This window comes from Lepisma saccharinum, chromosome 25 (genome assembly GCF_977018435.1).
Source record: "Lepisma saccharinum chromosome 25, izLepSacc3.1, whole genome shotgun sequence".
In the NCBI taxonomy this organism is placed as follows: domain Eukaryota; kingdom Metazoa; phylum Arthropoda; class Insecta; order Zygentoma; family Lepismatidae; genus Lepisma; species Lepisma saccharinum.
The window spans coordinates 57,175,765-57,198,495 of NC_139253.1; the positions used below are offsets into that span (position 1 = coordinate 57,175,765).

Here is a 22,731-nt window from a genome sequence, read left to right on the forward strand (position 1 = left end):
CATCAAAATCTACTTATAAACACAGACACTTTTGTAAACTTACTTTTGCAACATACGTGTTCTGGCGGACGAATTAAATAAGAACGTATTAGAAAACACCTAATGAAACCTATATTTTGTCACTATTTTACACATGTTAGTTAAATAGTCGTAATGATCGTTTTCTTTCCTTGTACTATACATAAAGCACTTCTTCTAATTTGTAATTCTGTACAAGTAATGAATGCATGAGGTAATTGTAATCATTATTTATTCATAATTTAATTATTAAATACACAATCACAACTAAAATTGCATAATTTTGTGGAGACAATAAGAAAGAGAAGGCACCGGGTGTGCCAGATTTAGGACGCTCTCGTTCCTTAATATTACACAAGGAACTGTTATATTTTGGAAACGAACTATTCATCTGAAAATGTTATCTTCGTTATCTTCGCCACTATTGCTTATTCTTGTGAGTGCTTCAATTTACATTGATGGAACTACGCTGATATCCATAGTTGGCGTTTTCTGAAAACGGAAAAATATAGTTCACAAAATACCAGAAATGGAAAACTCGTGTTTATATCAAATTATATAGATAAAATATTTAAATATGTTTTTAAATGGTAGGTAAACATGTTCTCCAATCATTATCTGCGAATAGTTTAACTATGTAATTGGTTGTGGTATGAAATGTAATATAGGTTAAGTCAGTCTCAGCTATTACACATTTGAATACATGTGATTATTATTAAAACTTATTTTCTTTGTAATCTGTATATCTAAACAAATATACTCTATATGATCTATATACAGTCTTCAAATTTCTTACAACAAACATGTGGATTTAAAGATGGTTCCAAATGGAAGCAAAGGCTCCACAATCTTAGCTTCATCGTGAAAGAGAAGGCAATAAATAAATAAATCTACTGTGCATAATGTTACCATACACTGATTTGGTGGAATTCAAGCTTTTCACGTGTGTTTATTTTTATTGTGTAAAAACCATTAATGGAACAAGTCGTAGATATGAATTTTATAAATTGATATCAACAATGGAATGCATTGTGCAATTTCATTTATTTTAGGGCAAAATATAATAATTCAACTCTCGTTTTACATGAAGCACTTCGTAGCGTACTTCAAAATTTAGACACACACGCTTGGGGTGTCATCAACGAAGGTACAGAGTCAGCGAGCATCTTAGCTCAGTCCGTGCTCGAAAGGGGTAACACTGTACTTGAAGCTATAAATCCTTCGGGAAAGGACTTGCAGTTCTGTCTTGAAGCTTTGTACTGGAAGCAAAAATATTGCACTTCTATGATCAATAGGTGAAATTAAGAACACATCTTTCCCACCTTATAAACACTTAGTTTTTACCATAGTAATCACATAGCATTTAAAAAAAAAAATTATATTATATTTCCACACAATAGATGAACTACAGAGTGGTAGTAATTACTGTTCGTCTACTCATCGCCCGTTCGAAGCATCAGATTGTTTTGAAACGTGGTATAGAGGCTATTGAGACCAAGTGGAAGCGAATGCTGTCTAATAATTGTTCACATTTTCACCAGCAGGTGGAAATGTGGTGTTCTGAATTGATTTTTTTCTACTCATAGCCCTCTGGAGCCCGTTCGAAGCTACGGATTGCAGTAATACTGGGTATACTGCTATGAAGACCAGCGGGAACGAATTCTGATAGAAAAAATACTTCATTTTTTTACACCTAATGGGGTTAGGTGGCTGAACCTCATGCTTTAATAAAGAATAACTAAATTGGATTGAATTCAGTTGAATGATCAAGAACTGGATTCCAAATGTCATCATACAGCATGCAGTTGCAGCACTTGTGTGTGTGAGTGTGCGTGCGTGTGTGTGTCAGAAACCCTTAAACTCCCAGTGGGGTCCAATGAACCCCATGACTAACTTCGGCAGTTGGCCGTTGATATGGATTTATCACGAATTACATGTTAGGCCGTTACTTTTCTTATTTTTGATTGTACTTTGTATTACGTAAGTGTCAGTTTGTTTCCTTAATATTTTCTTTCAAAAAAGTGTATGATGTAGCATCTTTTACCAGATGGGGTCCAATGGACTCCATGATTTTAGATTTTTTTTCCTTTCGTTTCTTGGTTGTTCAACAGATGGCGCTAATGTTTTGCTACTGTTGTTTTTTATGCAATTCTTCATTTTGTTTCCTTCATATGCAAATTATGTTAATATTTAATCCCAATGTTGTAGAGACATGATTTACTGTAATAAAATTATATAGATTTATAGATATATGCATTCGCAACCAATCATAAAGGAAAGCTCAGAGAAACTCACACCTCAGGTCATACAAGATTCCAATTCTAACAAAGGAGGAGTAGATACCATGGATCAGATGGTTCGGCATTTTAGCGTAAAGAGTATGAGAGAAGATGGTTCATGTCCATATTCTACAACATCTTAGATATAAGCGCATTGAAGGCATACATAATATGGACCATTCACTCCCTGCCTTCAAAGATCAGGTCAATGAAAGTTCCTAATAGCACTTGGGAAGGAGTTAGGTGGCGTTCAAGATGAGGACATCAGTGACATTCAATGCACTTCTTGGAATATCACGAATGATGAACAAGAACCAGCTCGTAAGAAGAGTCGTTGTTCCATATATGCCCGTGGAAAGGATAGAAAAACCAAGTTGCATAAGATGCAAAAAATATGTTTGCAATGAGCACTCGAAAGTTGTGTGTGATATGTGCCTAAGTTCTTTGTAAGAAACAGTACGTGATTGGCTACATAAATTGTATCCATATGTTTAGCAATTTGCGTATTCAGAGTTAAAATGTTGTGAATGTTGTGAATGTAGTAGAATATAGTAGATCATACATCGAAATTATTTGTTTATTTTTCTCAAAATACTATGTTTGTAAACAAAAAATTAGAAAGAACCGGTGGACATTGTACAAAGAAAACATAATAACCATTTTGTGAAATATAAATTTAAATATTCTAATTCCAAGTATATATTTTAAGTTAGTGAAAGAAAAAAGAACAAAAGTAGTTTTAATAGCACTTTCTGGAAAAATAAAATATATAATTTTCTAACCAGTATGTATGTGTTATGTATATCAAATTGGTATATCACTATTACAAATACTTCTTACTAAACAACTGTTATGTTATGATGACGATAATAAAACATAATTGTAATTCACTATTCTATTTCTCTTCTACCTGGAAGAAATTTCCAGTTATATAATGATTTTGAAGTCATGGGTCTCACGGCCCCCAGTGGTATTTTTCGTCAATATTTCGTTCCGGGAATTTAAGCTTTAAATATTCTAAGTTACATATTACATATGATGCAAAGTAACTCTTAAGCTTGATTCACACACGCTCAAGTAACGCTCGGATCACCCTCCCCTCATGATGCGGTTAAATATTGTTGAATGATTTTTAAATACAAGCATTCGCACCTGACGCTCCGGTCAAGGTTCCTTCCGATCGCGCTAGGCTCGGGGTCCGGTCACGATCGGGTGGAAAGAATATTTAACCGGAGCGTGAGTAGGCGGAGCTTGACTTTGCGGAAGCTTAATTGTTGATGTGAACGTCTTTGTGGCTCAATCCACGGTTCATTAGAAGTCTTCAGCCCCGTTGCAGAGGATACGTAACCCAGTTTCGTGCGTAGAAGATGAGCGGGCCTATTGCCCTATTGAAACACAAAGAAAGACGAGTATAGATAACATTGATTGATGGGGACATTGGGCAAGAAAATCCCACAATATTTTCCTATCAAATCTGTTTTTAAACCATCGGTCAAAATACGCGATTTTATAAAATCCAGTAAAATGAATTTTAAAAAAATGACCGAAACAACCAAATTATAATTATAGCCAATGATAGAAATTGAAGGGAGCGACTTATAACAAATTTTAAAAAAATGACCGAAACAACCAAATTATAATTATAGCCAATGATAGAAATTGAAGGGGGGGACATATAACAAATATGATCCAAGAGCACTAGTTGTAATGACCTTTTTTGCATGAATTAAAATCCTTAAATAAAAAAGCCAACTTCTTGACGTCACATTTTTCTGGACAATAAAATTGTCATTTGTGTGTTGTTGTGTGTGTCTGTGCAAAAGGAAGACACGCTGTTGCCTTGTAATGAAGGGGTCCCGGGTTCGATACCCGGTGGAGACAAATGGCACAGTGTTTCGGATGTCACTTTAAATTGTAGGCCCAATCCCGATTAGCCTTTCTATGCATAAAGTGGACTTAAGACAACAATAAAAAAAGGAAAGCAGGAAGTGGACTTAAAACACCATATCATATGAAATCAAAGAAGCCCAGGCACTCCGAGTTAGTTGCAATAAATAATAGGGAAGAGTGGGGTAAGTGAGACAGGGAGGGCAAGTGCATTCACCCCCATATAGTCCCCACAATATATATTTTGATGTCTTGCAGGAGGCTAAAATTCAGTACGAGACAGTGTTTGATTAAGTGAACATCGTTGAGTCATTGTCTGCCCGGTATTGAAAACTTAACACGTAATATTTGTTCTTTGTCATTTTGAGGTAAGCATATTAGCATATTGATGTGAAGAATAATCATGGTTGTAAATTATTTTATGTGTAGTAGGCAGTATGTATGATAACCCAAAGTGTTAATCTTCACGTGGAAGCTTGGCGGAAATGCATACCTCCTAGCCTCGTTCACAGGCGCCAAAGAATAAAAGAGTGTAGATTGGGGCAAGTGAGTCCAAGGAGAAACTTAGTGGGTGCACTTGCCCCAGTGCTGTCAAACGAGATGCCTTTTGGACATCAAACACTGGTGTATTGTTATTGATTATTGCATAAGATTTTGATTTGATTGTTGTATCCACTTATGTAATTATGTTGAATTTAACATACCTTTCGCAACAAGTAATGTGTTCATCATTTTACATTGGCTGCTAGAAAACCTCTCTTATCAGGACGGAAAGTGTGCAATATTCACTTTACTTTGATAGATTGGGTAAGACGTTTATGCGTATGTATTGTTATTGATTGTTTTACACTTTCGGAAGCTTATACGTAAAATGTAAATGACGGTATTTTTTTTTTCAGGTAGACCCCACAGGTCTACCCAACTTGAAGGTTCTGACATTTTAACCAGCTCTGCGTACAATAATATGTTGGCAGACAGGAACCAATCCAAGAAAGGAAAATAAATGAGAGAGTCTGAAACTGTGGAGAAGAAGAAGCCCACAACCACAGAAAGGAAAGTGCAGTGAATGAAGCTTCAACTTCTTCAACTGCAGCTAATAAAAAAGACGACACATTGTGTTTGTATTGCTCCGAAAAATACGCCGCCACAAATATAGAGGATTGGATAATGTGTGTAAAGTGCAAATAGTGGATGCATGGGGAATGCACTGACAATGAACAATAAATGGATAATTTTCTTTGCGATAATTGTCGTTAGCTTTTCTCTTCCATCCTGTGGAGAGAAAATAAAGTTTCTTAATATATTTTCTCTGGGATTTATTCTTTTTCTTGTTTTACTGATAGGCCTAAGTGATGATAGAAGTGATTTCTAGGCCTATTAGTTTTAATAATGTAGAATCATTTAGTGCACAGTTCACTTAAAATTTAGCAATTTGTATTAGTTTTAATAACGGAAAATTATTTAGTAAGCAGTAATATGTTAACTTTTAGTTCCTGTTACGTAATATAATTTTATGTCACATAACCACTGTTATTTTATTTTCCGTATTGTGGAATATATTTTCGGACTCACTTGCACCAATAGGTGTGGCAAGTGCGCCCCGTTTGCATGGCTTTATTAAATATTATGTAATTAAAATATACTAAATAAACATTCACTTTGTATGATTTGTTAAACATCAGTAGACACTACCATTTAATTTGAGGTAAGTTTCATCATTTTGATTGTTACGACATGTACGCTACTGAGGGTTTTGTTTTAATGTGACTCACTTGCCCCACTCTCCCCTATGTTATTCTCTGGGTAGTTGTATCCCGCAACATGTAGTCTGTAGTGTATAACACGGCGTAAAAATTTCAATGTAATATCAGGGGTTGTGCATGGTTGATATTTCTGCCACATCGGGTCCATGTGGACGCCAGAGTTCTATAATAGAATTCGCATTGCATGAGTTTGCTGCTTTATTGCAAAATACTCCCATAACAGATTGTGAGGGTCGTTTATAGTTCTCGACAGGTGGCACTCTGTGTACACATGGTCCAAACGGTCATATGACTGGACTTTTTAATTGTTATTGCAACATATTTTTCTGGATTACCCGTCTATTTTCAGATTTAGCAATAGAATTAATCGACTAGTCTTAAAAACAAAAGAAATAACAATTGCTATCACTCAAGATGGACACATCTAATCTATTTGAATTATTGTTTGAATCGTCTGTCGGATTGGTAATCCACTGGCGAATGCAGCAATGAACAATATTGTGACCCATTCATTTGTAAGAAATTTCTGAAAATACTAACAAGTCTTCATAAGAAAAATACCGAAAAATATCTAAGATTTTCATTATGATGTTTGGAGTCTGTGAATGAAGACGACGAAAATGAGCTGATATAAAGGAATACTGTAAGAAATACTGTACCTTAGAAATGAAGTACCGTATCGTACCCAAGGGATAGAAATTACAAGTCTTATGTCATTCTTAGCATAGTAGGAAACAGAGATAGGAATGCGGAATAAGCAATGAGGCAAACGTAAGGTTATTGACTTGGGAGACAAGGAGACTTGGAGTGTTGGAATTGACAGGGAGTGAGATCAGTTGGCGAGAATAAAAGAGAGAGTAAGGACTGAGCATTGAAAAGGAGAAGCGAAGGGGAATAGTCATCCTATCTTAAAATAGCCAGAGAATATGCAGACTTTACAATTTAACACTATGGGATTGCAACTGTTGTGTTTGATGTGTATAACACAGGTCCTTCAATAAAGGATAATACACAGAAGAGAAGGCAACGCAACATACATAATCCAATAGTTCATTCCACCGGTGATACTGAATTCGAAGGGAAGCAGAAATAATTCCTATCAGTGGGACGCAATAAACAACAACTAATCACATTAATTAGTGAAGAAATGGTTATGAGAGGCTGTAAGGATTTTCAAGCGGAAGGTGACGCTGACGTGGACATTACAAAGGTCGCAGTTAACAGTGCGAAGGAACGTTCCAACACGCTCATTGGCAATGATACTGACCAGTTAAATCTTCCCCTATATAACGCTGAAGCTAATGGCAAAACACTGTATTTTCGATCGGATAATCAGTCAAGAGACAATCCAAAAGTGTATCACATCAATAACTTGAAGTCTATTCTTAGCAGTGAGTTATGTGCATAGTTGTTATTTTTTCATGCATTCACAGGATGTGATTCCACCTCCCGTATTTATGGTGTTGGTAAAAAATCGGTATTAGAAAAACTTTTAAAAGGTGATCCTGTCCTTCATTCCTGTGCGACTGCATTCACTTCACCAGATCAGAAAACTGCTGATATTGTAAGTCTTGGCAGTCAAGCGATGCTTGTTATTTTTTGGTAGCAACAGTACAAGTTCTTCGGCAGCCTTGCGTTACCAGACACTTACGAAGAAAGTCATCATAGCCAAATCGTTTGCTCATCCAGAACGCCTTCCTCCAACTGAGTCTTCCAAGAAATTCCATTGTCTAAGAGTGTACTACCAGACTATGACATGGATGAGTACGGCTAGCGAAATGAATCCAGTGAATTGGGGTTGGAAACTTGATGGCTATGAACTTGTACCAGTAATACCAGTAATGTGTGATATGAATGTTGCACCAGACACTCTACTGAAAATTATACATGGCAGTTGTAGAACTGATTGGAGTGGTAACCGTTGCAGTTGCAGAACAAACGGCTTTCCATGCAGTTCCGTATGTGGATCGTGCCAAGTTGCGCATTGTGACAACCAGGTGTCAGATGAAGTAGAGGACAGTGTTGAGTACTAATGGTCAATGAAGACTTTTTACCACCATATTACTGCACATTTTCATAACCTAATTTAAAGTATATTTTGTAAGATATATATTTTACAGAGAAAATATATATGCAGTACAGTTAAAATGTGTGATGATAATTCAAATTTGCAACGTCATATTGTGCACTTACTTAGACCTACAAACAGAAATTGTACCTTTACTTTTCACTATTGGTTCAATCTTTTGATCCCATAGACAAACGTTGTTGGGTGAAATGGATTCCTTGATCATAAAAGTCGTAAAATTGATGAAAAAATAATTGTTCTAGGCTTAAAAACAAGCAAATTATAGGACTTTCTCTGATTTTCAAGGTTACCGGCCGACATCTTGAAAATAACCCATTTCCACTTGCCTGATTTTGGTAGACTTTTTTCTGTTGATCAGTACACCAAGTAGGAATAAAAACTGATTACAGACCTTTTGTTGGAATTTGTTTTAGGTCTGAACGTTATATTAACCCGTCTACATTCTATTCGTTCCTTACAGCAACAATATCTCCCAGCATCGTCACGAGGAAAATTCTTTCTTGACATGAAGTATCTAACACGTTGGAAATTAAACAGCACGTATCTCACATTCCAGATTAACAAGGGAACTGAGTAAATTGTCGACCAAGCAATCTATCAGCTCAGGATATAGGCCACAAGGATACAAAAGACATATAATTTTATGTCGGTGCAGAACGAAATGTCTTCGTCTGACAACATTTGGAATATAATTTGCAACTAAGTTTTCATCTTTATTATGTCATTTAATGTTAGGTGAATATATATATTTTTAAACACTACAAATAGTCAATTTCTTTCTCCATATTATTTTTTTTTAAAACACAATTGTATATTATTTTCCATCAATATTCTTAGTCTATTTGCAATATCATTAGGGGGAAAAGAGTCAATAATGGACAACGAAATTCCGAGTTCTTAGAATATTATCTTATGTATTTCAATTTATGTGGACAATATTAGCAAGTGTATAGAAAATTTTACAATTAACCTTTATTAATGACGTTATTTTATCAATGTTATACAAAGAGAAGGACGATCGTTCGACACATTATTTATAGGTAATGTTTAAAGTATTTCATTTAATTCAATTGTTATTTATAATTATTTTCAGTCAATTTAAACATTCATATATTTTCAGAAATCAATTATAATTTAAATGTTGCACTAGTATACAGTATGCACTAATACAATCTTCAAGAGTATTTACAATATTACATTCAATTCATCTGTAAAGTTGAATTTGTTTTATTTTCTTCTCAAGATTATAATTATATTTGGTGTGTAATGGATGTCATTAATTAGAAATTGGATTAATTTATAGTAAGAGTAAATGTCCTGACTCAATTGGTATTCCTTTCAAAATTCCTTTTTCCTAAAATATAACAACCCTCAACTACAAGATTTTTCAAACTTGTAATATTTACAAGTACTACTTTTTAAAATAAGGGTGACTTAAAGGCGCCATTGTCTCAACAAATCCTCTATACACAGACACATATTAAGTACTCTCACATACAACATTGCACTAACGATCAGGAGGAAATGCCTGTTCGGTATATAATGTAAATTTCCTTTCCAAAACCTACCTGAATTGCCTCAGAGATAATTCTAATATAACGGTGAAATGAAGATTTTAACAATATTATGAAACCATGTTCAAAGGTCCTCAGTTCAGCTTTCTCACAGACATCAACGTTCATAGATGTTCACCAGATAAAAACTTGTTGAATTAACAAATCAATACAATTTACACCTGGAGGACGCAGACGAATTAGTGGAGTTACGAACTCTTCTAAGAATTTCTCACGATTTTATTTCTGAGATTTTTCTTTTTAACTTATCGACACGAGGGAACATGAATTACAATTAGTTCTTTCATCAGTATCAATTGCGCAATACAGCGAAGTCAATTTATAAGCACCAAATCGTCCAACACGGATCTCATTAATTATATTCTAATCAACTTAGAATAAAGTCAAGTTTTAGTGAGCCCTGACATTTAATGCTGATACATACATCGATTCGAAAAAAAAATATTTATATACAATTTAACACTTTGTGGTGTTTGCTTATATCTTATATAATTTTAAAAGCTCCACCACATCCTCCTCGTTATTCTAACAAGGAGTTTTTGCGTCATTGTGTTCTTGACGCTCGGCTCTGGACGTCGAGCAGAGTAAATTTGGCAACACTGTTTCCCCTAGCGGAGAACTTTGTAACTAAAGGGGGAAAGCTTCGGTTGCGGGCGAAGTTTTCTCCCGAGAGAGAACAGAACGTTGCAGCTGAGGCATAGGTAGAGTAAGGAGCTTCCTTCTCCTTCGTTGGTCACGGGCGCGGGTGATCGGATCCGCATCGACATCGGAATTTGACTGTGGCATTGGATTGATGTCTGGACATGGAATAACGGGGTATAATAATTTAAATTATTTCAGTTTATGTTAAAGTTAAGTGACCGGTCCTTTTTGTTTAGTAATGATTTTCAGGAATAGTCTATTTGGAATTATCCGTTTTGTGATTTAAAACTTAGTGCATTTATTCCATGACCGACGTAACACAGTTAAAAATTCGCCACCTTGATTGTAGATAATTTCGTCGATATAGGATTCCGATCACCTAAACCACAAATATGACTTTGTATTTATTTAACGGGTGTTTCGTGTTATAAATTTTAACGGCATGTAGCAAAAAAGGGAAGTATTTATTTTTGCCACGTGGGTTTTATTATATTGTACATACAATTAAATATATATATATATATTGTGAGAGATTTTTGTCAAATTTTTGGGGAGATGTTTCTAATTGTCCGGGTGCTAATTTGTTACAATAAATGGACACTAAAATTGAAGTATGACGTATGCAATGGTTCTTATTTTTACGTTCATTAGCGTTCCACCTTGCTTTGATATATATATATATGTTGAGACACGAACACGGAAACCAATATTAAATCTCGACGATTAGATAAGCTGGGAAATATATGGTATGGTGGGGATTGGTGCTCGAAGATCCACGTTAATTTGAGTCAGCGCAAGGGGGCCAATTATATCTGTGGTCATCGTTTTGGACTGAATGGTGATTTTACCACGGTAGTAATAAATAGTGGAATAGAGCAAAAGAGAAAAGGGTTGTGGTTTTTTTTTAATATTTGTACAGATCTAGTTTTTTTTTTTGGGGCAACCAACCTTTTTTGTGGCTCTATTTTTCTTGGCCAGTGCTGATGTGAAGTGGTCGTGTACTTACTGGTATAACAAAACCTATTTCATATTTTTGTTTAGCTTCCAAATTTATACCATTATACTAAAGGACGCGACCACGTCACAACATTCAATGGTAGCAGAGCAAAAACGAGAGACCCCCCCCTAAACCAATTACTGTAATTTATATTTTTCCTTTCAGCTACAGCATTATTGTCTTTTTGGGGACTTAGTATGTCGCATGTTTTGGAAACTAGTGTGATAAGTCTTCAAGCTGTTCCTTCCACCTTACGTGCCAGGCCATTTAGCAAATCTTTAGAAACTTTACCACAGAGTCCTCCCAGGGACAATTCCTCCGTAAATTTAACTCCCACTGCTAATTTAACACCACAACCGTCGCGATCAGTTCCGTTGCAGCATTCTCCTCAGTTAGTTCGTGATCGGGTGTGTCCTTTTTTGGGATTTTTGCGGACACCTTCTCCAACGCCAGATCTTTCGGACATTCAACTCCAGATCCGTTGTATTACGGTGATTTTTTTGTTACAAGATTTCCACTCTGTCGATGGCACTGATTTTCGTTCTTTGTTTGCATTTATTTTGGCCATTGAACATGTAATCAAATTAAATATTTTTGACTCTGAATCAATTATACTGGAATGCATACCAAAGACTGCGGGTATACTTCGTACGTGTTGGCTTGATTTTCTTTCGCGTAAGTTCCCATGGCCTGTGTTTAAGTGCGCTCTTTGGCAGCGTCTTGTCACCCGTAATGCTTTACAGGAACTTATTTCCGCCTTTGGTACTCGTAGTCAACTTCCAACTGAGAGTTTGTATGACTACCTTAACGAGGTTATAGATGCCACCCGTACTTTGCAATTGACATGGGCTGACAAACGTTTGATTGAAGAGATCATTTCGAGGTTATCTATGAATACACGTAATCGCCTTTTTTGCGAGCGTAAACCCCGTTCCTTGCAGGAATTTTTTGAATTGGCTCATGATATTTGGCATATTGAACTGGAGGACGGTATTCCTTTTCGCTTACCTCCCGGGGACTTAGATCGAAAGGAGCCGAAAAATGCGTCGAGGAAACACACATTATCTAAAAAGTGTCAAACTTCGGTATCTTTACGTACCCCGGTTGTTTCCCTTACTACGTGTGTCTCCACGCCGGTTGATAAGAATAAACTTCAAGGTTCACAAGCTCACAAATTGCAACAAAGTTTTACGTCTGATATTTCAACTACTAAATGTCCTGTTCTTGTTTCTACAGTTCGGACACATCCAGTGCGTACCTTGTTGGATACAGGTAGTTCAGTGTCTATTCTTTCTCGAACAATGTATAATGTCTTGCATATGGTGTTACCTCCCATAAAACAAACTTCCATAGTACTTAATGACGTGCATAATAGAACAGTCACCTTAAAGGAACGTGTTTTGTTACCAATCAAAATTGATTTTTTGTCATGGAAATGGCCTTGTTGGATTGCAGATGAATTGCCGTTTGATTTGATATTGGGTAGTGATTTTTTGAGTTCACATAATGTTTCAATTTCTTTTCATCACAATTTAATTTCTTTTCCCTATTGGCCTGATGGCGTACCATTTTCATGTGCTTCCTCTTCACGGGAGACTATTGCAGTTAATGATAATGTTGTTTCTCCCTTACCTATTGACCCCCTGCGTCATCAACTGCAACAGTTATTCACTATTTATGATGACGTCGTTACGGACAGAGTAGGAAAATGTCGTTTGGGCCCGTTTCATATTCCCCTTAAGTCCGATGTTCCTGTTCGCTCCAAACCTTATCAGTTAAATCCCAATCAATTAAAACTTATGAGGGAAATTATTGACGATTTGATGAAACAGGGCATTGTGGAGGAATCGCGGTCTGCTTATGCTACCCCTTGCTTCATGGTGGATAAGGCGGATGGATCGAAGCGTCTTGTATGTAATTTCAAAACCATCAACACGTTGATTTCGTACGATTCTTTTCCACTCCCAAAAATTGACCTTTTGTTACAGCACCTGAAAGGGGCGTCAGTGTTTTCGGTTTTGGATCTCAACAAGTCGTTCCATCAATTACCGTTGGATGAACCCAGTCGTGATGTCACCTCTTTTTGTACTCCTTGGGGTTTATATCGTTATACGAGAGTTCCCTTTGGTATTAACCTTGGTACACAACTCCTTGGCAGGGCCTTGGATCAGGTTTTGGGGAGTTATAAATATAAATTTCTGGTAAATTATTCTGATGATGTGCTTATATTTTCACCTGACAAGGAATCCCATATACAGCATCTTAAGTTGGTATTAGAAGCCTTTCGGGAGGCAGGACTTACGGTCAATCCGTCCAAAAGTGTATGGATGGCTTCCCGTATCAAGTACTTGGGTTATATTATTGAAGAATAGAAATTGATAATGGATCCTGATCGCATTTCTACTATTCAGGATATTCCCTCTCCACGCTCAATACAGGGAGTTATGAAAATTTTGGGCTTATTGAGTTTTTACAGTAAGTTTATTCCTAATTACGCGGCTTTAACTTCCTTTCTGTCTGATAAAAAGAGGAAGAATTCAACCTTCAGCTGGACCCAGGAGGATAACATTAAATTCAGGACCCTTAAACAGAAATTTATTGAACATACGGTGTTAGCATTGCCTGATTTTTCAAAAGACTTCGTATTGCAATGCGACGCTTCAGGGTTGGCGATTGGGGCCTCCTTGAACCAACGTGAGGCTGATGGTTCTCTACGACCGATTGCATTTGCTTCCAGAAAGCGTAATCCCTTGGAGAGACGTCAGTCAATTTATGAGGCAGAGTGTAGTGCTATTGTCTATGGCTATAAGAAATTCGAAACCTATTTGACTTGTAAGCACTTCATATTGCAGACTGATAACCAGACTCTGTCATGGTTGTTACAGCACCCAGAACAATATGGTAAATTTGGTAGATGGATATTATATCTTTCCCGTTTTTCTTATACGACGCAGCATATCACTTCCAAACAAAATCCAGTAGCAGATTGCCTATCTCGTATACACTCTCCACAATAATTCGAAGTTCCTTTTCCTTCCTCCTCATCACCTGCTGAACTTTTATGTTTAGCGCCTAAGGTTGCGGTAATACCTTTTTCAACAGGGGATATTAAGCTCTTGCAATTGCAGGATACTTATTTGAAAGATATACGGGACAAAATTCAAAATGGTCAACAACTCCAACATTATCATCTTCACAAGGATTTACTTGTCTGGAAGTCGCCGCGTTCTAATGCTGCATGTATAGTGCTACCAAAACTCCTGCATAATATTATTTGTCTTTATTATCATGACTTCCCTTTAGGTGGCGCTCATTTGGGTATTGCCAAAACGACGCGAAAAATCATGTCAGTTTTTTGGTGGGAAGGTGTACAGAAGGATATTAAGGCATATGTTAAATCATGCGATTTGTGTCAGCGGGCCAAATTGGCGGTAGGGAAGCCTGCGGGTTTTCTCTCATCAGAAATCATTCGTCACCCTTGGCGACGTCTATACATCGATTTGGTTGGCCCCCTGGTTCGCTCGGTAAAGGGAAATGTGTATATCCTTGTAGTTGTAGACGCCTTTTCTAAATGGGTTTCTTTGTTCCCTCTCCGAGCAGCTACGTCAACGCAAATAATTGATAGGTTGAAGTCGTTATTTCATGTGTTTGGTAGCCCTGCTGAGCTTGTCTCTGATAATGCTTCATATTTTCGCTCTACTCTCTTCAACACCTTTTTGTTTGAGCATTCCATCCGACATATTTATACTAGTGTGCATTATCCCAACCCTTCTTTGGCAGAACGTTTTATCCGTAATTTGAAATCTGCCCTGATCTGTTATCATTCTACAGACCATCGGGCATGGGATACTACTCTACAGCAAATTGCCTACGCATTTAATACGGCAGTACATGAAAGTACCAAATGTTCACCAGCTAAAATTATTTTTGGTAGAGAGTTAGATGGTCCCTTGCATTTCTTTTGGGAACTTCAGGGGGAAGATGATTTAGGGGCAAACCCTACTCAGGATAGAGCAAAAGTTTGGTCAGAGGTATTTCAAAATTTGGTGAAAGTATGGAATAAGCGCCAAGCACGTTACGATCCTAAGCGTCAGAGTGTGAAGTTCAAAAATGGAGATTTGGTATTGTACAAAGTTTTTCCCAAAAGTAATGCTTTAAACCATATAGCAGCAAAGCTTATGGAACGTTGGGCGGGTCCCGCAAAAATTTTGAAATTATTAGGACCTGTTACTGCCCTACTTGTTGATCCAGAAACAGAAGTCTTTCTGCGTAAGATGCATGTAATGCATTTAAAACCGTATCATTTACGGGAAGGGTCAGATCAGGACGAGGTGCTTTCCCAACCTGATTCAGATTTAGGCGCTTGCCTCTTGAATTTGGAAAGCCTTGCTCAAGAAACTTCTTCTATGGAGCATGAATTTGACGTGGCTCCTGCAAATGATGATACAAAAGATGAAATTTCGATACAAAGGTTAACCGCGACGCCTTCTCCTAATGTGAATTTAACAGGCACCATTCAGAGGTAAAATAATGTAAGAAATGTGCAATGCCGCCGCTGTTTACGATGGGGCATTTTCAAAAATTCTGTAGAGTTAGGTTATCGAATACCCCTCAACAGGGGCATAATATGTAAAGCTTAGCTTGTATTGTTCGGAATCAAAATTGTAGTAAAATTGGCAGATTAATAATTGTTGCGTGAAGATTTTCATTATTCTTTTCTATACTTTCTTGTTTCTTCTATTCTATTCTTTCTTCTTATTAATGCCTGGGTTATTTTTTGTTTCATGTTTTTTACTTCGATGGAGATATGTTCCGCAATATATGCACGATTGCTGTAGGCTTGCCACCTGCTGACCTGCCACTACAGATTCTGCTTGGTTCGCATGCACCTGCTCTTCAATGGTTGCCACTGCCTGGACTTTTTTCGTCGCAGCCGGGATTGGACAGTTTCGTCATTTCGTCGATGGCTCATCTGGAAAATGGAATTTGGATCTCTGTGACGGTGTAGACGGGCTCACACCGATGGATTTCCGGTATGTTTGGTACTGTATTTTTCTCCTGCAAGGGTCTCCAAGGATGTGTTAACTTAGTGAAGTTCGCTCGATATTTTTTTTTTCGAGTGCAATGTTCTTATCTTACAAATGCTTCTTGTACCTTAACATGTGAGTGTTTAAAGTGAAACGTTTTCAAGGATGTATAAATAACTTGTATATTTAATCTTCGTCGCAAGATTTCAGAAGATTATCTTTAATGGAGTTCATTATGCGGGATGCATTTTGACTTAGGCTCCTTAATATTCGAGAAATGGATTTTTTTCGCCAAGATTGTGTGGAAATGGATTGGCTGCAAATATGGATTGGATGTACTTTCTATGGTGAATGTATTCTCCTGAGTCCATTGTGCGGGAAGCACTCTGATGTCCTTGGAGAAGTGATGTGTTTCACAAAAAAGGGAATCCGGACCCCAAGTGGATATGAGAACTTTATGGAATGAAACGGAATGCGTTTGTTGGATTGGAGGTTATGGTTGTACCCTGGCTAGAAGAGGATTCTGACATTAGGATGTTACTGAGCAGAAACTTTCTTTGGCAGGACAGCCTTTCTTTTTTTTCAGGTTCCATCCGTAAAAGGTGTCAAGTGTGATTGAGTGGTTATTTGCCTTGTTTGCATACCCAAATATTTCCACATTTTTTGACCTTTGAATCTCCAGTATTTAAAGAAAATTGGTATCCATCATAGGGATGGATTTGTATTTATATTAAAAGCGCTGGTTCGCTATTTTCATCTTTCCATTCAGGGAAAGGTATATTCATGTCATGTTTTTATCATATTTGTATATATATACAGGGTGTTTCTAAAGGTCGTTTACAACGCTTGGGAGGTGATTCCTCACACGAAAACAAGCAAAAAGTCTAAGTTCCATTTTTACGACTGAGGCTTCGTTTCCGAGATAGGAGCCTCGCAAAAGGTGACAAAGTGAACGTCACACCTAACTGGGACGAATACTATCACAGATAGAGAGGCGGTTCCAAGGGAATCATAAAGGAATCGTATGTGCTCAGTCCGGAAGTCACTATGAAAAGTACACTGCACGCATGCGCAATGGAGTCCTCAAAGGAATTGGGGATTTCCAGCAACAACAATGCATGGAAAAGGTATGTAACGCAGCAAGAAGGACCGTGACAATGAGAAATGCGTTTAAGACAACACATCCCGACCTCAAACATCAAAACATGACCACCGAACACAAAATCCGAAAAGTTGAGCACGGTTGCATACCCCAGTTACACGCGAGGAATGAACGAATCATGTCATGTGGCATACGAGAGACAGGAGGAGGGAAAGAAAAACACAATATCAGATGATTGCGACAACGTGTATTTTTACACGCGACAACTACGTAATATCCCCTCCCCCACACACACACACACAACAAACAACAAATGCTACAATATCTTACGCACAGACAGTCCGTGTCACTGTACACCAACTGAAGATGTCACTTTCACCACACAAAGGGGGTGGGGAGCAATATAAAAAGTGTTCGCACGCGATCATTGTGACGTCAAAGAGACCAGTTTTGGAAGCGCTGCACAGGCAAGTCTGGCTCTCGTAGTCTACGTTTGACCTTCATGACTGCTGTTCCCGCGAGAGGAGCTCGAAGGGTTGGTTCTCTCCGGCAGTCGTCCCAATCGTGTTGCAGGTGCTGGGATATGATCAGCAGTTCGCTCTAGGTTGTCATACGCATTGAAGAGTACTAGTATGTTGCATTGAAAGAAGTTGACGTGGTGGAGTGGGCAAGTCAAGTATCGCAACAATTGGTCTGTGGTGTTCGTACGGTGATACGGCCAATTTGTGCAGTGTGCCAGTGTTAAACAAAAACAATACTTTGCAGTTCCAGCTCCCTATTACACAGATGGCTGCGTATACGACCCAGCAGCTAGCAGACATGCATCTCATGTATGGGGAGGCACGTGGTAATAGCCGTGAGGCAAGGCGTCTTTATGGAGAACGCTTTCCACATAGACGTTTACCGTCTCACACCTTCTTTCAGGTAGTGGACAGTCGACTGCGTGAAACAGGGTCAGTGTTACCACCGCGACAAGAAGTTGGAAGACCCCGAAGTGTACGCACACATCAGTTTGCAGAAGATGTGTTAACAGCGGTCGCAGAACATCCTGGCACCAGTACGCGAGTGCTCGCTCGGGCACGAAACACGTCTCATGTGAATGTTTGGCGAGTGTTGTCAGATGAAGGAATGCACCCTTTTAAACTGCAGAAAGTACAAGAACTGTTACCTCGTGACTTTCGCCCTCGTATGGAGTTTTGCCAATGGTTGTTGCAGCAGCTGGACACAAACCCTCACTTCGGGGCAAACGTATTGTGGACAGATGAAGCCATTTTCACCAGGATGGATGTCTTCAATAGTAGAAACAGTCATGTATGGGACTTTGACAACCCACATGCACTTTTTGTGGCCCATCACCAGCACAGGTTTTCAGTGAATGTGTGGTGCGGGATAGTACATGATCATTTAATTGGACCATACATTCTCCCTGTTCGCCTGAATGGTCGCACGTATCATGCATTTCTTAGTGAGGTTCTGCCTGAACTGTTGGAGACCGTACCTTTGGCACTGCGGCAAGAAATGTGGTACCAACACGATGGTGCACCAGCTCATTTCGATCGTAATGTACGACATTTCCTGCATGACGTGTTTCGCAATAGGTTCATTGGTAGGGATGAGCCTGTGCCTTGGCCACCGAGGTCGCCAGATCTCAACCCTCTCGATTTTTTCTTCTGGGGAGAAATGAAAACCCTCGTATACGACACACCTGTCACATCAGCTGAGGACCTCGTTGCTCGCATCAACGTCGCCGCCGCGACGGTAGCAGATACACCTGGCTTGTTTGCTCGTACTCGACAATCCTTGATTCGTCGCTGTCATCTCTGCGTAGAAGTAAACGGCAGACATTTTGAAAACCGTCTGTGATTATTGCCCTCGGCAAATACCAGTGAGAACACTTTTGGTATTGCTCCCCACCCCCTTTGTGTGGTGAAAGTGACATCTTCAGTTGGTGTACAGTGACACGGACTGTCTGTGCGTAAGATATTGTAGCATTTGTTGTTTGTTGTGTGTGTGGGGGGGGGATATTACGCAGTTGTCGCGTGTAAAAATACACGTTGTCGCAATCATCTGATATTGTGTTTTTCTTTCCCTCCTCCTGTCTCTCGTATGCCACATGACATGATTCGTTCATTCCTCGCGTGTAACTGGGGTATGCAACCGTGCTCAACTTTTCGGATTTTGTGTTCGGTGGTCATGTTTTGATGTTTGAGGTCGGGATGTGTTGTCTTGAACGCATTTCTCATTGTCACGGTCCTTCTTGCTGCGTTACATACCTTTTCCATGCATTGTTGTTGCTGGAAATCCCCAATTCCTTTGAGGACTCCATTGCGCATGCGTGCAGTGAACTTTTCATAGTGACTTCCGGACTGAGCACATACGATTCCTTTATGATTCCCTTGGAACCGCCTCTCTATCTGTGATAGTATTCGTCCCAGTTAGGTGTGACGTTCACTTTGTCACCTTTTGCGAGGCTCCTATCTCGGAAACGAAGCCTCAGTCGTAAAAATGGAACTTAGACTTTTTGCTTGTTTTCGTGTGAGGAATCACCTCCCAAGCTTTGTAAACGACCTTTAGAAACACCCTGTATATCTGTGTATGTTTATCACTTGAGTGAGATTTCATATATCTCTGTGGGTTTCTTTAATGTAATGGAGCTTTCGTGTTCATATTGTGTGGGGATGAAAGCTTGCATATATCATATATCGCATATTTGGATGGGAATTATTATTGGGTTTAAAAACAAAAAAAACATGTCAAAATGTAAAAAAAACAAAAAAAATAATAATAATATAAACAAAGGACAAAAACAGGAACATTATGGGAAATGTGAAATATATTATCTGCTTACAAACTATATCTAGTCATGGTATTTATGGGCAACTTTTGATGTTAGTATTTTCACTCTTTTATTAGTCATTGCTGTTATGCTTGTACATTATTAGGATTGTTGCCTTGGTTTTTTTTATGACTGTTTTGTAAGGTGCCTGTGTTGATTTTTCTCGATGTCGGGGGAGGTTGTGGTGTTTGCTTATATCTTATATAATTTTAAAAGCTCCACCACATCCTCCTCGTTATTCTAACAAGGAGTTTTTGCGTCATTGTGTTCTTGGCGCTCGGCTCTGGACGTCGAGCAGAGTAAATTTGGCAACACTGTTTCCCCTAGCGGAGAACTTTGTAACTAAAGGGGGAAAGCTTCGGTTGCGGGCGAAGTTTTCTCCCGAGAGAGAACAGAACGTTGCAGCTGAGGCATAGGTAGGGTAAGGAGCTTCCTTCTCCTTCGTTGGTCACGGGCGCGGGTGATCGGATCCGCATCGACATCGGAATTAGACTGTGGCATTGGATTGATGTCTGGACATGGAATAACGGGGTATAATAATTTAAATTATTTCAGTTTATGTTAAAGTTAAGTGACCGGTCCTTTTTGTTTAGTAATGATTTTCAGGAATAGTCTATTTGGAATTATCCGTTTTGTGATTTAAAACTTAGTGCATTTATTCCATGACCGACGTAACACAGTTAAAAATTCGCCACCTTAATTGTAGATAATTTCGTCGATATAGGATTCCGATCACCTAAACCACAAATATGACTTTGTATTTATTTAACGGGTGTTTCGTGTTATAAATTTTAACGGCATGTAGCAAAAAAGGGAAGTATTTATTTTTGCCACGTGGGTTTTATTATATTGTACATACAATTAAATATATGTATATATTAGGAGAGATTTTTGTCAAATTTTTGGGGAGATGTTTCTAATTGTCCGGGTGCTAATTTGTTACAATAAATGGACACTAAAATTGAAGTATGACGTATGCAATGGTTCTTATTTTTACGTTCATTAGCGTTCCACCTTGCTTTGATATATATATATATATGTTGAGAGCGTTTCCGTTTTCGTGGCTAGACGACCACGAACACGGAAACCAATATTAAATCTCGACGATTAGATAAGCTGGGAAATATATGGTATGGTGGGGATTGGTGCTCGAAGATCCACGTTAATTTGAGTCAGCGCAAGGGGGCCAATTATATCTGTGGTCATCGTTTTGGACTGAATGGTGATTTTACCGCGGTAGTAATAAATAGTGGAATAGAGCAAAAGAGAAAAGGGTTGTGGTTTTTTTTAATATTTGTACAGATCTAGTTTTTTTTTTTTTGGGGCAACCAACCTTTTTTGTGGCTCTATTTTTTTTGGCCAGTGCTGATGTGAAGTGGTCGTGTACTTACTGGTATAACAAAACCTATTTCATATTTTTGTTTAGCTTCCAAATTTATACCATTATACTAAAGGACGCGACCACGTCACAACTTCCCATTCATAATTCGACGATATGAAATTCTTAACTGTGTGTTTTCGTCTATGACAATATTTGTAGCTGCAAAGTTAATGCATCAAAGTGTGACAAATATTTCACACAGACAAGGAACTAATATATATATGTTATATGTTTCAAGAAGATTGGAATTCATTGATATAGGAAGAAACTATCATGTACTGTTAACGAGAGTGAAATCATGTCATTTTACTTGAACTCTTTGTGAGAATAAGGATCACTCGAGGATAATTTTATGGACAAATGTTAGTAATGTGATTTCATATATAGAACGCTTTTATATTCTTATTTTCAATCCATGTACATATATTATTACTCAAGGACAGTTACTGATACAGTGTATACATTTTGATTAATTTCAAGTTTTCTAATTAAATATTTACTGTGTTAGTTGTCACATATTATAAATAAAAACGATAGCGATTTTTACATGATGCACTAAAGTAAGAGACGGTGAAATTTACATGGACAATATGATACATATGTGCACGTGTAACTCGGATGAGTACTACAAACTTTACTGATTTTGTAAATATTAACTTCAAAATATTTAATACTGTTGTGCAGTGTGAGTGGTTACAGGATTGATTACATACTACATCACTAGTGTGTCATTGTGACATACACTTATAACTAGGTCACTATTGATGGAACAATGACCTTATAATTGTGTCACGTGGTGTGTATTTACATATTCTATGCATGGACAATCATAACGTCATACTAGAACTTAGGGGTATGGCGTAACACTCTCAATCATTGCATGCACGAGTAGGCATAACAAACTCACGCGTCAGTGTTTACTTCCATACACTGACAAGTATTGTTTATTTTGTTTATTTTCTTTCTCCTTTCCTTTTAATTTTCAGGAACTATATTAATGAAATTACATATTTGCAGTTATGGTATGTTAATTCAATAATTTTGGGACTAAATTTTGTAATAAAAAATCTCTTCATAGAAAGGATCGAAATGGAATACAACTTAAAATCTTTCATCTTTAAATGAAAATCAAAAGA

At 37.8% G+C, this 22,731-nt stretch overlaps 1 protein-coding gene across 1 annotated transcript in view; it reads right to left on the reverse strand.

The window, feature by feature from the left end:
* Positions 1–253: 253 nt before the first annotated feature.
* LOC145978825 (clavesin-1-like) overlaps positions 254–22,731 on the reverse strand; it is a 170,052-nt gene continuing 147,574 nt past the window's right edge. The window contains exon 8 of the mRNA XM_083111695.1: positions 254–510. Within this exon, the coding sequence (XP_082967821.1) occupies positions 464–510 (47 nt within the window). The 3' untranslated portion in view covers positions 254–463. The remainder of the gene's footprint in view (positions 511–22,731) is intronic.